Source organism: Typopeltis vanoorti, chromosome 9 (assembly GCF_054136105.1).
Source record: "Typopeltis vanoorti isolate ZY-2024b chromosome 9, IOZ_Tvanoo_1.0, whole genome shotgun sequence".
Classification (NCBI taxonomy): Eukaryota; Metazoa; Arthropoda; class Arachnida; order Uropygi; family Thelyphonidae; genus Typopeltis; species Typopeltis vanoorti.
This window is the reverse complement of record NC_143557.1, coordinates 64,247,177-64,263,437: the sequence shown is the minus strand read 5'-3', so window position 1 is coordinate 64,263,437 and position 16,261 is coordinate 64,247,177. Positions and strand designations below refer to the sequence as shown.

General features: G+C 36.6%; 1 protein-coding gene across 1 annotated transcript in view; it reads left to right on the top strand.

The window, feature by feature from the left end:
* LOC150103097 (putative ATP-dependent RNA helicase TDRD12) overlaps positions 1 to 16,261 on the top strand; it is a 623,943-nt gene that overhangs the window by 550,703 nt on the left and 56,979 nt on the right. Inside the window, exon 25 of the mRNA XM_090397898.1 lies at positions 789 to 994. Coding sequence (XP_090254024.1) covers positions 789 to 994 — 206 coding nt within the window. The remainder of the gene's footprint in view (positions 1 to 788; positions 995 to 16,261) is intronic.

Below are 16,261 nucleotides of genomic sequence, written 5' to 3'. Positions count from 1 at the left end.
AACTTATCTTCTCCAGGTGATTTTCCATTTCTTATTTCTTTTCTTTCAGGCTGATTTCTAATTCTTCTTTAGTTATTTCCTTTTCATTTTCATTAAATGTTTGCTAGTTATCTTTTTTTAACATATTTATCTGTCCACAATTCTGTATAGAAATTTAGAAATTCTTCTAATTTCAGTTCGGTGTTTAATTTTACGCTTTCATTCAATCTTTAATCTTAAAATTAAAAAAAAAACACAGCCTTTATCAAACAGCATTCCTAAGAAAGAATTATTAGACTGCCACTATCCCATGAATCAGAATGTTTTCATTCCATTTATATAGGACATGCTGAATATTCATTATATAATATGCTATTGAAATCAGATAAAGTAAGGTTCTTAATATGGGGGGGGGGGGGGTCTGGAAAGTTCTGATAAACACCTAGAACAAAAATGATATTAAAGCAACTGATATAACCACAAGAAAGACATAAGTTACATACATAACTCTGCTACTAGTATGTCCTTTCTTGTGGTTATATCAGTTATATTCTTATGGTTATATTCTTGGGCATGCAGCAAGAATTATTGGTGTAACTCTTGCTACATGCAAGAAGATGAGGAAATGCAACTCTATGAGTTTCAATTCTTCTTAGATTAGCATTGGTAGTGCAGACATATAATTTGTAGATCTACTGCATTGCTAATTGAATTTTTTATGGTATATAGTAAAATTTTTCAGATTTTGGCAACCATTCTTAAGAAATTTATATCAGGTGTTTAATTAATTATTGTCTTTCTTTCAAAAGGATTTAAATGATTCATCATTTATGCAAGCTCTTATGGAAGAAATGCTGAATCAGGATAAAGAACTTCTGCCTTCTGAGAAGGCTGATGCAAAAAACTTTTTAACTTTGCTTGCATCAAATAATATTGTGAAAGATACCATACCAAAAATGAAATTTCAGAAACCAAAAAAGGAAGTCAGTGACAAAAATACACTTCCAGTTACATGGTGAGTAATCACTTTGCTAACACATTTGAAATGTATGATGTAAGTTTATTTCAAAAACAAATGTTCTCATTTTCCCTTAAGTGTTAGGTTTAATGGATGTCATAGTCACGTAACTTTGAAATCTAATTAATGTCCTGATAGAGGAATTAATTCTATCTGCAAAGTATATTGTGATTGGCTGATTTGCCTGTTTTGTAGGATGAAAAACCCTTCCATCTCCATATGAGATCAGCTAATTTACCTTCAGTTGATAAGCATTGATAAACATACTTCACATCCTAGATGACATTTGGGTTCTTCGGTTTTTCCATCTGAAGCAGGAAAACTGACTGAGCATGATGCTCCCAGGTCAGTGCAACTGTGTCCAGGTGAAATGGATGCAAGAAGAGAACTGATGGCATTTGAAAGATGCATTGCGATAAGATGCCATGTTGCAGGCCTATCTGTTCAGCAACTGTTGACAAATTGGGCCATCCTGGGTCAACAATCAGTGATACCATACTGAAATGGAAGTGCAGTGAGTCAACTGCAAGCACTGCCCTCAGTGGACAACCCACCACACTCACCAAATGTGACCATAAGGAGCTATGAAGGATAATATGTAAAAAGTGCCATTTGTCAGCCATCATCACATTGAATGCGGAGTTCAGGGAATTGACTGGAACATGAATTGCACAACATTCAGAACTGAGATTCACGACATGAGTTTCCATGGTAGGACCGTAATATTCAAGCCCCACATTTCCCAAAACAACATGCATTGTCATCTTTGATGGCGCAAAGAGTGTGTACAGTGGGACGTGAAAGCTTGTAAACTGCATTATGGAGCAACGAATCATGCTTTGCCCCTCTACCGAGCAGATAAATGGGTGTAGGTGTGGCGAATGCCCAGTGAATATCTCTTACCAGAGTGTATAACCCTAGCTATGAAATTCAATGTTGACAGTGAGCTCCTGGTTTGGCCCCAGACCTCTGTTTGTGGTGCCATGAACATTAAACTCTAAGAGGTATTTGAACATTCTGGACAATGCAATGCTTCCTACTTTGTGGAAGTGTTTCATCAAAACAATGTTCTGTGTCATAAGGCTGCTGCCATAACTGCATGATTTGTGGACACAAATGTCACCTCACTTGACTGGCCATCACAGAGCCCTAAACTCAACCCTATTGAACATCTGTTGGGATGAACTAGAGCATTGGGTATGGTCTAGAGACATTTGCTCCACAACAGCCAAGACCTCATTACATGTCTGCAGGAAGAATGGTCCATAATTACCATTGATCGCTATTACACACTTGTAGAAAGTATGCCTCGTGGGATTGCTGTAGTCATCATGGCAAAAGGAGGTCCTACATCTTATTAAGGTAGATGCCATGGGTGTTTGTTCCTCACACTAAGGTGTCCATTGACTTCTTTCCAAGTAGTGTAGTTAGATCTGTTATAATCTGCTGAGATACTGCATCTTTGAGATTGAAGTACGTCTCTAAGAGAGGAATCATCTATGAGCCTAATTGCTCACCTCTGAACAATGTCAAGGATTGTAAAGGAAGTTTTAGGTGCACCATCCCAAACATGTGAGCAGTATTCTTAAACATGGACAGATGTTTTGATTTGTATATAGTGAAGCATTGGTTGGGTGTAAAATAGGCACTTGAACAAAAGTGAATGCAAAGTTTCTTGGATGCTATGAGGAGGCTATTGATGTGATGTAATCTGATGTGTGTTTGTGCCAGGAAAAACTGGAGGTAAATGTTAGTCTAAGCCAGTGGTTCCCAACCTTTTACCACTTGTATACCCCTTTTAAACCCATTTCTATAAATTGTACCCCTTGTTTTTGAAATAGCTGTTTTAAATACTGACTTTTGTTCAGTGCCTATCTTAATAGTACAAACCACAGATTTAATTTTACAATATTCGTAACACAGAAATAAGTATAGCTTCATGTTAAATATTGATAATGATGATGAAGTATTTAACAAACTTTTGATTTATTATTATTATTAATATTTATTTGTGTTATCTGAAAAGTCTGTAATAATTGGTATATGGATCACTAGCTGATTGAAACATTATCGGTGAGATCATTGAGCTTGCTTTGATGCACTTAGTTTCTTGAAATCAGGCTCACAAAAGTGATGCATGAATTGTGCATAATGATTGGTAGAAGAGTGGTTTCGGGATGGGTTCATAGCCACGCCCTTGCCAATCATCATTTGGTAGTGTAAGCTAGTTTTGAAGTGTTTCCATTAGTGGTGATTCAAACTTAACATTTTGCATTTTGTTTACTTTACTTGTTTTTCCGCCATTACTAATTATTTGTTGTGTACTCCTGAACGGCCTAGCACGTGCCCCCGGGGATATGCATACCACTGGTTGGGGACCGATGGTCTAAGCAAAGAGATCTGATCGTGTCTGGTGATTTGTGTATTACTGAGGGTAAGAGTAGGTGAGCTGGTATCTCTTTTGCACAAGAAAAAGCAAAATTGTATTTTGGTGGCATTGAACATAAGAAGGTTGTCCTTACCCGATTGAAGGATAGTATGTAGATCAATGTTTAACACGCTACAAGTTGTAGATGATCTTGTAGCCTGGGATATCAGTACTGTATAGATTATCAAATGAGTAGAATAAGTGGAGAGTACTATTGTCTGGAAAGCTGTGAACAGGATTAGTGGTTACAGGTAGTGAGTCATTTCTGTATAACAGAAAGAGAGTATGTGATAGGACAGAGCCTTGGGGTACTCCAGCATTGATGGTGAAACTCGAAGAGAGGGAAGCTATCTACCATGACTCACGGAGAATGACCAGAGAGAAGGCTGGCTACCCAATTACAGATGGGTGGCATGATGGAGACCAAAAGATGGCAATTTGTTAAACAGGCCACGATGTCACATGTGGTCAAAAGCTTTGGAAATGTCAAGGGTAACAGCACAAATTTCTCCAAACCTTCCCATGGTATGTGTCCAGTGGTGGTAAGCTATGAGGTCAGCTGTGGATCTTGAATGGCAGAATGGCATACTAGTGGTCGCTGATTAATTGGTGGGTAGTGGAGGAGTTGTTATTGATGACTTTCATTATTTTGAATAGTACAGAGGTGATCACAATTGGTCGGTAGTTTGACTGAAGAATTCTATCACCCTTTTTTGGAACAGGACGGATATGAGATTGCTTCCATGCATTGCGATCAGTACTAGATATGTATAGTAAATTATGGAAATGATGCGGGACAGGTGTTAGCTCTGGAGTTCAATCATCATCATCACGAACCATGGGCTCACTGCCCGTTGGTGTCCGATGCCTCCTTCACTATCTTCTTCCACCTTTCTTTGTCCACTGGAGCTCAATGCTTGAAAACAATTGGAGAGATGCTATCAAGAATAGAAAACTTTTAGTATTCAAATTATGTAGTAATTTTCTGATGACTTTTTTTTTTTTGTCAAACAGTTATAGGAGGCATACAATGCTTGGACTCTGGTGTTGTAGAAGGTGATTTTTCTTGGTCATCTATGCAGGGCTTGGAAAGTACATGAGGATTATGCCTGGAATTTGGGGATGAAGGTCTTCATACCAGTGAGAATAATTTTTGTGATTCATGTTCCACTCACCTGACTCTAACACCTGCTTCACAGCAAGTGCTATGGTCAGGTGAGTGGAAGAGAACCAAGGAAAGGAGTAGAGATTCCAGAGGTCATCCCAATTGGTTCATTAGTAGTACCAGAGGATGCGAAGTTGGGAGTGGTTGGAGGAGGGGGTGTTCTATGAGAGAGAGAGAGAGAACACTTGTACAAGATTGTGGTCTAAACTGCTGATGGTAGAGGTGATTTCTGTGGCGTATCTGGAAGGAGAAGTCAAAAAGAGATCCAGAGTATTTGGAGAGGGAAGAGAGTTATCAGGACTTCAAGTGGGTAGATGTACAATTTATGTTAGTCCATTACTTAATGCAAAGACTTCTGCTTTTCGTCCTTCATGATCAGTGATGTTGGAGTAGAGGAGCCAGTTAGAATTGTGGACACTGAGGTTGCCCAGGAAGATGAGCTTACTATTTGGAGAGCTGGATTGCAGATGGTCAAGTTCATAGAGAGGAATGTGAAGAGATCTGAGTGGTTATTAGTGTTTGGAGGCTGGGAAATGCAAGAAATGAAAGTAACTAAATGGGGCAAGGAAACCTTGAGCCATAGAAAATCAAAGTGGGGGATTCTAAATTAGCCATTCCCTGGCAAGCTACATAAGATTACACAAAGACACAGATGATAATTCTTTGATTCTTTTCACCACAAGGTGGTGGAATGAATCGGAGTGTGTAGTTTGGGCACTGGAGCTGGACAGTCATATAACTGTGGTTTTGGTTTCTGTCAGGAATGAGATATTTGATCTAGAAGACTGCGAATGATGGTGGATGTCATTTATGTTTGTGTTAATGCCATGGATGTTAGTAAAGAGTGGATGCAAAAGTAAATTTTAGTAAAGAGATTCTGTCATGGTTTGCATGTTGTGGCTGGCTGTGATGAGATTTTTTTGATGGGATTAGTTTTTATGTGAGAGAGAGAGAGAGATTCAATTTTGTTGCAGCGTTAAAGATGTTTGATTAGGTGGAAGGATATAGTGGGGGGACCTGCAGTGAGAGAAGATAGACTCTTGGACATGACATCCATACTGAAAGAAACCAGTCTGCACACCATGATGTGACCTCGACAGTACCCCCCCTCCCCAATATACACCAATTGATTGGGAAACAGGTTCGGGACCATGCATTAACTGTTTGGCTTGCCTTCAGAGCCACTGTTTTAACTGATGTACGCTCTTGAAATGGAGGAAGTTATGAGTTTCTAATTGCCTTGAAGGATATCACTCACACTACACAGAGAAGAGTGTGTGGCAGTTGTATTTCACCGAGCGATGAAGAAACCAGACACTACCACCTACTAATGTATGGTTGGCATTTCCTCCATCTGTGAAGCCATCCCTTTGTAGTGGGAATACTTGCTGGTTTCATGAGAGCTGCCTTTGTGGGAACAGGCTACACCACAAGAAGGCAGGGTTAATGTGACAGGAAGAGGCTTTACATTGGGCATCCTTGCCCAGTAATAATAGACTATAAAAGTTAAAAGTAGACAAGAAATGCAAAGAACTAGAGTCAGGGGGGGGGAATTATAGAGTAGATTCAAATAACTGAAATCATTCTACAAAGATCTCAATAACAGTTTAAAAATTGTAATAGACAAACGCAAAGAACTAAAGTCCTTATTTGACACCATCCATTGTTGGATAAAAAGAAGTTTTCAAGTGTTAATTTCCTGACGTTTCAACCTTCATATTAAGACCATCATCTGGAGTATATACAGATGTACAAGGACAACCTGAGTTACATTTCACACAGTAAGCTAAAGAAACAATGATTTGATCACCAGTTATTCTACTGGCATGACCTGTAGTGAAAAAAAAAATACAGATAAAATTAATTAAATATTTAGAAACTACATCAAAGCTAAATTCTATTTAAGATAACATGGGAGAAACATTCTTTCATATAGATAGTTTTCTTATAGTAACAATGATGTCCTATTTTTAACATGACAATTGTTATATTAAATTTAAGATTCTGGATTATCTACGGCCGTGTTTATAGTTAGCTCTTAGAGAGAAAGGTTCCGTGGGTAGAAAAACAAATTCTTTTCCAGTCAATACAATATATTCCAGGGTGGGCCAGTGGAGGGAGTGGGTCTTTGGATAAGTTGAGTAGGCTTTTTAATTTTGCAGGAAGTTTAAAGGTGGCTTTGAGGTTGTAGTATTCTGTTTATTTTATCTGATGTCCCTTTAATGTAAGGAATGGTTATAGTTTTATTGTAGTCTGGTTTATCTTTGTTTCTTGTTTAGGTCTTGTAGAGAATTTTATGAATAGTGTTTTGGCTGTAACCATTTTTTAGAAAAGTATTGCTGATAACTTTAAATTCGCCTTTCAGCGCTTGTTCATTTGAGCAGATTTTCAAAGCACTGTTTTTTAGAATATTAATGAGACCTAGTTTTTGTGTTAGTAGGAGTTTGTGTATATTGTATATTGGCCCGTATGTGTTGGTTTCCGGTAACGGTAAACAGTGAAGGAAAGACTGCCAGAAGGAAAACGTGTGACAAGTATCTAAAAACGGAAGTGTTTTTTTTTTCTGTTTTTCAATCTCAATTGTGAACTGTATGCGTTTGTGTTGTTTGTTTAGGTGGCTAAGGAAAGTGTCTAGCAGCCATGGGGCCAGATCACAAAAACATCCTCAACGTATCTAAGCCAGACTTTGGGTTTTAAAGGAGAGGAATCTAGCGCATGTTGCTCAAAATGTTCCATATAAAAGTTAGCAATGGGGGGGGGGGGGGGGACAATAATGGCAAGCCCATGGTTGTACCTTCTTTTTGTAGGTAGAAAGCGTTTTGCAATACAAAATAACCAGAACGTAATACATGTGCAAAGAGTGCCGTGATATTTGGAGGGAATTTGTTCTGTAAAAGAAGGATTGTGTCATTGATTGGGACATTCATAAAGAGGGCAGAGACATCAAAACTGACTAATAAATCATCTTTCTTTAATGTAATGTCTTTGATTATGTTTATGAAGTGTTGTGTGTTTCTGATATAGGAGGGGGAATGACCTACCAACTCCTTGAGTGTTGCCGCTAATTTCTTGGCTAGGTGATAATTCAGGCTGTCTATACCTTTGACTATCGGCCGGAATGGTGTGTTTTGTTTGTGTATCCTTTGTAGACCATAAATTCCCGGGGAACAAGCATAGTGCAGAAGTAATTTTTTTACTGTATCTTCGGTCATGTAGTAATTGATTTAAGTAGGTTCCTTGTTTTCTTTTTTATTCTGTTGGTTGGGTCGTAGTTAACAAGTTGGTATGTACTATTGTCCAAGATTAGCAGATTCATTTTTCTAAATATGTTGTTCTGTTTAGTATAATGGTGGCACTTTCTTTATGAGCTCTAGTTATTACGATGTCCGGATTTGATTTTAATGATTTCACTGCTGTTAATTCGTGTTTCGTTAAGTTGCTTGTTATTGTTTTCTTATAATTTATATTTAAAATGTTGGCGGTTTCTAAATGTATTTTATGTGCCATGGTATTTGGGATGAATTTTAAGCCCCTTTCAATATTACAAATAAAAAGTTTCGTCATTGATCTGGGTGCTACAGCAAAATTTAGACCTTTGCTGAGTAGCGAGAGTTCATCTTTAAGGCATGGTTGGATAGGTTAACTATGTTACTGTTACCTGCAGGCAATTGGTGGCTCCTGTTGTTTCTTGCTTCTGGTTGGTTGTTAACGTTCACTGTGGGGAAATTCAAGCATGTCCGTTGGTTTTATCGATCTTTTAGTCTATGAAATTTGGATATGAGATTTTCTTTCTTAGTTTGATGGACTTCAAGCTATAAACAACGGACATGTTTGAATTTCCCCACAGTGAACGTTAACAACCATCCAGAAGCAAGAAACAACAGGAGCCACCAATTGCCTGCAGGTAACAGTAATGTAATTAACCTATCCAACCATGCCTTAAACTAAGATGAACTCTCACTACTCAGTAAAAGGTCTGAATTTTGCCTTAGCACCCAGATCAATGAACAGACTGGATTTTTATTTGTAATTGTCTCAATCAATGGCACAGTCCTTCTTTTACAGAACAGATTCCCTCCAGATATCACTGCACTCTTTGCGCATATATTACGTTCTGGTTATTTTGAATGACAAAACGCTTTCTACCTACAAAAAGAAGGCACAGCCATGGGCTCGCCATTACCCCCACCCACCCCTATTGCTAACTTTTATATGGAACATTTTGAGCAACATGCTCTAGATTCCTCTCCTTTAAAACCCAAACTCTGGCTTAGATACGTTGATGATATTTTCATGATCCAGCCCCATGGCTGCCAGACACTAGATACTTTCCTTAACCACCTAAACATACAACACAAATGCATACAGTTCACAATTGAGATTGAAAAACAGAACAGACGTCTGGCAATATACATATATACACACATAAACTCCTACTACCACCCAACACAAAAACTAGGTTTCATTAATACTCTAAAAAACAGTGCTTTGAAGATCTGCTCCAATGAACAAGCGCTGAAAGACGAATTTAAAGTTATCAGCAATACTTTTCTAAAAAATGGTTACAGCCAAAACACTATTAACAATTAACAAAATTCTCTACAAGACCTCAACAAAAAACAAAGATAAACCAGACTACAATAAAACTATAACCATTCCTTACATTAAAGGGACATCAGATAAAATAAACAGAATACTATAGAAATTCAACCTCAAAGCCACCTTTAAACCTCCTGCAGAATTAAAAAGCTTACTCAACTCATCCAAAGACCTACTCCCTCCGCTGGCCCACCCTGGAATATACTGTATTTATTGCACCTGTAATCTACCATATATAGGGGAAACAGGACGCACAATTCCTATCAGACAAAAGAAACATAACACATTAAATATAATAACTATGACGAAGCTGGCTTTTCTGATCATGCACACATTACTATGTAAAATGTTCATACTTTACATAGAATTGACTGACGCAAATTTAAGGAAGCCTGTGAGAGTCTTATTAACCATCCCAATCTGAACAATAATGATGGTCTAAAAATCTCAAGCATATGAAAGGCACATATTCCACCCATGGAACCTTCTTCCTAAGAGAACTATAAATAGGACTGTAGATAATCCAGAATCATATTTCTAATATAACAATTGTCATGTTAAAAATAGGACATCATTGTAAGAAAACTATCTATATGAAAGAATGTTTCTCCCATGTTATCTTAAATAGAATTTAGCTTTGATGTAGTTTCTAAATATTTAATTAATTTTATCTGTATTTTTTTTTTCACTAGAGGTCATGCCAGTAGAATAACTGGTGATCAAATCATTGTTTCTTTAGCTTACTGTGTGAAATGTAACTCAGGTTGTCCTTGTACATCTGTATATACTCCAGATGATGACCTTAATATGAAGGCTGAAACGTCTGGAAATTAAAATAGTTATTTATAACACGGTTGTAAAGTCCATAATTTCTAAAAATGAATGCTGATTACCGTGCAACACTAAAAGAAAGGATTTGCAAGTATTAAGTTGATCTTTAAATAACAGTCTTTGTAACTTTTAATAACTTCAGTGTAGCACTTTTTCTTCCATCTAATCCTGTGTGAAAGGGGTATCTAAATCATGGTCTGCCAGTCCAAACTTGCTATAACAATGGTAGTAAATATGTTTCTTATGTAATCCAAGGTGGATGCCAACAGATCTTCCTGTCTGTCTATAGTGAGGAATTAGTAAGCTAATTCCCAGGTGCAAGGCACTTCACACATTCCTGAATATGATAAAGACTGGAGTTTGTTTGAACAGATGAAGGTGCTAAATTGATATATAGTGTGGAACTTATATTTATTAAGCACTCTACCTATTTTATGGGATTTGTCTGGATATGCAAGATAGTGATAAGTTTTTGTGGTTAGGAAGAATTGGAGGGGGGGGTTCCCTCCATTTCTTCTTGATTTAGTATTTTATCTAAAACCATTGGATGAAACCGTGCCAAAGCTAGCTTAATTCAGTGGCATTGGGTACATCATTAGAATAAATAACCCTGGCTCTTTTTAAGATACCATATTAGTGGGCTGGATGCCCACCTGGTTGGCTGAGTGGTTAGTGTATCCACTTTCCAGCCCAAAGGCTGCAGGTTCGAATCCTGCCATGGACATGGATGTTTGTGATTGTCTTTCACTTTCATATACATTCATTCATACAACCATATATGCCAGTGGTTCTTAACCGTCGTGTTCCCCAAAACACTTGTGTTCTGCGAAGTGGTTACAAGTGTTGCGCCGGTGAAAGATGTCACATGACACATTTCTAAATGTAATTGGCTACTCTGATCCTAACAACTGAAGACTGCTATGCGTGTTGACTTCTAAACCAATAGAATATCATTTCTAGGTCATGTGTTTGCAGGAAGAGCAGGGAGGATCATCTCTTTTACAGTCATTCAGTGATGTGTGTTTGGTTTGTGTGTTGTCTAACATTGTAATATCGCACAGTCCATTTTTAATGTGTATTTGGTTTGTGGGTTGTCTAACATCATAATAGCACACAATGGATAAATTTATTATTAAACTAAAATGTGATTCTGGGGCAAATATTAATGATGGGGCAAGTACAACTGGAAGTAGTAGTAATGATGTTGCTGCAAATACGTCTCATACAGAAGATAGCATTATACTTTGTAAAATAAGAAAAATTAATAGACAATATTCGGAAGATTATTTAAGTTGTGGTTGACCACTGAGGAAGAGTGTCCTATTCCCTTCTTGTATGTGAGGAAAACTATCGAATAGCACAATGGTTCCTGTTAAGTTGAAACTCCACTTGACTACGAAATATGCCAACTTTACTTCAAAAACTAAAGATTATTTCAAGAGATTGTTGGACATGCAAATTAAAGAAGTAAAATATTTTGAGAAGACTGTTAATATTTCCTATAAGGCACAATTTGCATCATATAAGGTAGCTGAATTAATTGCTGTAAAATTAAAACCACATACTATAGCAAAAAAAAGTCTCTTATTTCACCAGCATATTGTAAAATAATAAACATTGTTTGGTGACGAAATGTGAAAAGTGAAAATATTTTGACATCCACTGATAAATTGTCAGCTTTTCAGAAAAAAGTATCTCTTTGGAAAAACCGCATATCAGAAAAAAATACAGAAGATATGTTTCCCTCGCTCCATAATAAAAATGTTGAGGGAATTATTTCCGTTATAACAGGACATTTAACAATATTGGAAGAAAAGATTTCAAGTTACTTTCCTTCCTTAAATACACACAATTATGACTGGATTGACTGGATATGAAATACTTTTGGAAGAGTTAATACATCGAAGTTATCTTGTCAATGGATCATACTCTAAAAATGAAATACTCTGAAATATCTCTTGAGGAATTTTGGATTTTTGCCCAAGCCGAATATCCATCTCTCCACAAGGGCACTGAAAATTTTGTTACAGTTTTCAACATCATGTGTGAGCTCAGTTTCTCAATATTAACCAATATAAAAACTAAAAAGCATGAAAGACTTACTAATATAGTCAAAGAAATGAGGATAGCTATATCTCATGTTAGACCTGATATTGCTGAAATCTGCAAAAGCCAACAAGCTTAAGTATCGCATTAAAATAAGTTCCATTTTTATAAAAGGTAAGTCCATGCATATTTTTGTTGTTAGTTTTATGACTCTAATGCTTTTAGTGTTCCCCAAAGTTTTCTTATAATCAAAAGTGTTCTGTGACTTCGAAAAAGTTAAGAAACTGATATATACACTCATCCAAGATGGAGTGGGTCACCATGGGGGAAGTAGATCCAGCCCTCCTGGAATGGGAGAGGCCTTCACCCAGCAGTGGAGAAGATATAGGCCAGCAGACCCTGCACCAAGTGGGACATAATGCTAGGAAGAAGAAAAAGAATTATTGGACTTGGTGAAAATATTTATCTTGCATAAATATCTTTCACCATGTGTTGGATTTCTATCAATAGAAAAAGATAATAGGCCATTTGAAAGGTATGTAACTGATGTATCTAGAAAGGGCAGACACTTATTGCTATTTAAATGCAATAAAAATGTATCTAATATCTCTGTATGGGGCCAAATAGTAAACACACCATTTGCATAGCACTGCTAGACCACTAATTTAGTCCTGTGAGTATTCTATATAGAAGGTGGTTAAGGAGAGTGTTAAACCCATTGCTGTCCCAACTAGTTGTTTATTTTTCCTTTCCATGTGAAATAACCAGCATAAATTGTAAATTTCAATAATTCAATGCATGCCAGATATTTCATGTGGAAAGGAAAAAAATACAGAAACAACTATCTGATCAAAAATATTCTGACACCTCGCAGTCTAATAATGAAAGATATTAATAAGGAGTTGGTCCACCCTTTGCTGTAATCTTCTGGAAAGGCTTTCCGGTAGATTTTGTTACATTTTTGTAGTGATTCCCTTCCAGAAGAGCATTAGTGAGGTTGGTCACCGATGTCAGGTGATTCAGCCTGACTTGCACTTAGTATTCAAATTCATTGGAAACCCATGTTCTTCAGCTCCCAACAAACAGTTGTGGTGCCAGTGTTGCTTGCAGAGACATTTTGGAACTCGGAAGTTAGTGATTGAACTGAGCACAAGTGATTTATTTCACTCCATGCACTTTGCACTTGCCAGTCCTGCTCAGTGATTTCATTTGGCTTAACAGGTTGCAATTGTGCTGCTGTTTTGCTCCTAGGTGTTTCCACTTCACAGTAACATTATAAGTGAAATACTATGATGATAGTGCCATGTCAAAAGTCACTGAGCTCTTTGGTATGCCCCTTTTACTGTTAATGTTTTTCTGTAAAGATTGCAAGACCATGTGCTCTGTTTTATATCTGTACGAATCATGGTTTTGATGTATATATCCATATCCACTCCTAGGAAGGGGTGTCCAGATATTTTTCGTCAAATAGTGTAAATGTAGTTCTGCTGGAGTTCCCAAGATTTGAGAAAATTAATTCTTAGGCCTCCCACCCAATAATTAATGCTAGCTAAATGGCATCCACAAAGAATGTCCTTCATAGGACTTGAGGCTTCTAGTCTAACTCCTTCTACTTATTGTTATGTGTATTTTTGTGTATGTTATTACAATTTTAATATTATATCCCTGAAGATGTCTCTGTGACAAAAACAAAATATAGGAACTATTAAACTTATGTTTAACTATTTCTCTGTACTGTATTCATTCCATTTAAAATAATTATGGAGAAAGTGTGATTGGGCTATCTCTGCCTTGAAAGTGATCAGTCACTGCAAAGGAATATGGAACTAATAATTATGTATAACACACTTAAAGGACAGATTGAAGCAGTGTAATGATATCAGAAACTGGAAGTCAGCAGCACATGGTAACATTTGAGGTGAGATACAAGGAAACCATGTCACATTCCATCCCTGTAGTTGGGAGGAAAAATTGGTTGAGAGTTAATTGGATGAGTAAATTCATCAGTTCTAGCTGCATCAAAATATTGTGAAAGGAATAATAATAATATAATAATAATAATAATAAATAAGGTGATAAAAAAAACTCATAAGTGGTACTAAGATTGGCTAGAAGAATCGGATGTGGAAGAAAGAAACCTATAAAGTTCTTTTACTGTGCAGTGATAAAATGAAGATGATTATGAAAGGATAACTAATGAATGCAGATAGTAGGAAGATATTAGATTGCACTAGAAATTGATGAGATTTGGAAAGAATGGACGTTCAGGATAATATGTTTCAAAAGTAATAAAAACAGCAGAGGATTACTGGAGCATTGTTAAGGACATTGACAAATAGGGATAAAGGTAGTTATTGTCCCTCTTTATAATTTTTTTATATGGCTGTATTGACATTTCTTCTTCTCTCTATGATTACAGCCCAAATCAACCCTTGGTGTTCTGGATTTGTCACCTCTATTCCTGTCTGTCCAAAATCTTACTTCTCCAGTTAGGATATTGCAATATGACGTTGCTCTCTTGACTAATGGTAACTACCCATCTTGTACGTGGTTTTCCTTTTGATTTTTTTACCAAAAATTTATTTCTGAGAAGGCTATAAATAGTATTTATAGTATTCTCAAAAATACAGTCATTTTCCACTTGAAAAACTGTCTCCTGATCTGCAACTTTTTGAACTTAATTCAACTAAATGTTGTAGGTTCTTTATAGAGTTGGTTTCCTCCAGAGACCATTATTATTCACTAGGCCAGATATTTTTCTAAAAATTTTCCTTTTGAATGCTAAAATACTCTACCCTCACTGCAGGTATCCAGGTTTCACATCCATAGGTAAAAACCAACTGGACAAATTATTGATTTGTGTTTTAGTTTTCCAATGAATATCTTGGCTTGAATATGGATGAGAGAATAAAACATTGGAATACCCTTTATTTGATTTTGCTCTTCTACTATTTCATTTCGTTGGCCTGTAATCATTACTCCTAAATATTTAAATTGTTTCACTTATTTTAACTTGTGCTTCTGAATTTCTATCATTAATCTTGTAAGTCTTACTAGATTATCTGGTATTCAAAATTTATCATAATCTCATATAATTATTCTATTAATGCTATTATATGCTTGTTAGAAATCAACAGCAATTTGATGAATATATATGAGGGTGGTCTGAAAAGTTCTCAGCCTCAGCTTATTATAACAAGCTTCAGAGTGAGCTTACAGCCATCCCATGGCAGAACATATTGCAGGGGAAAGATGTTAGCAATGCATGGGATATAATCATGGATATCTGAGGAAGGCAATATCAGAATGTATTCCCAATGTCAGGAAGACAAACAAGGTAGGCGTTAGATGGATGAGTAGTAGTATCAGGCTTGATCTGCAAAAAAAGAAAATGTTATGGAGAATTTATAAGGAGAAAGGTGATCAGTACACCCATGAGCAGTACAAGGCTCAAGCTAGGAAGGTTACCAGCATAGTAAGAAAAGCTAAATCAGATTATGAGAAGACCTTAGCCAAGGAGATCAAGGGTAATCCAAAAGAGTTCTTCTGCTATGTGACAAGTAAAAGGACGAATGACTTTGGAAGGATAACCTTAGTGGGTGCTGATGGTATTGAGGTAACCAATTCAGATGTAATAGCAGAGTTACTGACTGATCACTTTTCAAAAGTCTATCACCCAAGTGAGGATATCTCTGTACCTGTAGCAATAACTAATGTGAGAATTGAAATTAATAGATCAGAGGTACTTAGTATATTGCAGAATTTAAATGCAAATTTAAATTTGCATTTAAACCTACACTGCTGTAGGTTTAGATAGAATATCAGCTCAGGTGTTGCATGAATGTGCAAAGGAATTGTCGATGCCTCTTACTTGGTTATTTAACTTAAGTTTGAACTCTGGTATGGCCTCCTAGGGAGTGGAAGGAAGGCAAAGTGATTCCTTTGCATAAAGGTGGCTCTAATACTCTGGTAGTTAATTACAAACCAATCACCATCTCAGGGGTGGTGGTAAGACTATTGGAAAAGTTGGTTAAGGACAGAATTCAAGAATGGGTGGATCAGAATATGATACTTTATAGGGGCCAACATGGATTTGTTAAAGGTCGATCCTGTCTTTGCAATTTATTAACTTTTTATAATAGAATGACATCTGAGTTGGACAAGGGGAATGGCTACACAGTGATACTTCTGGATT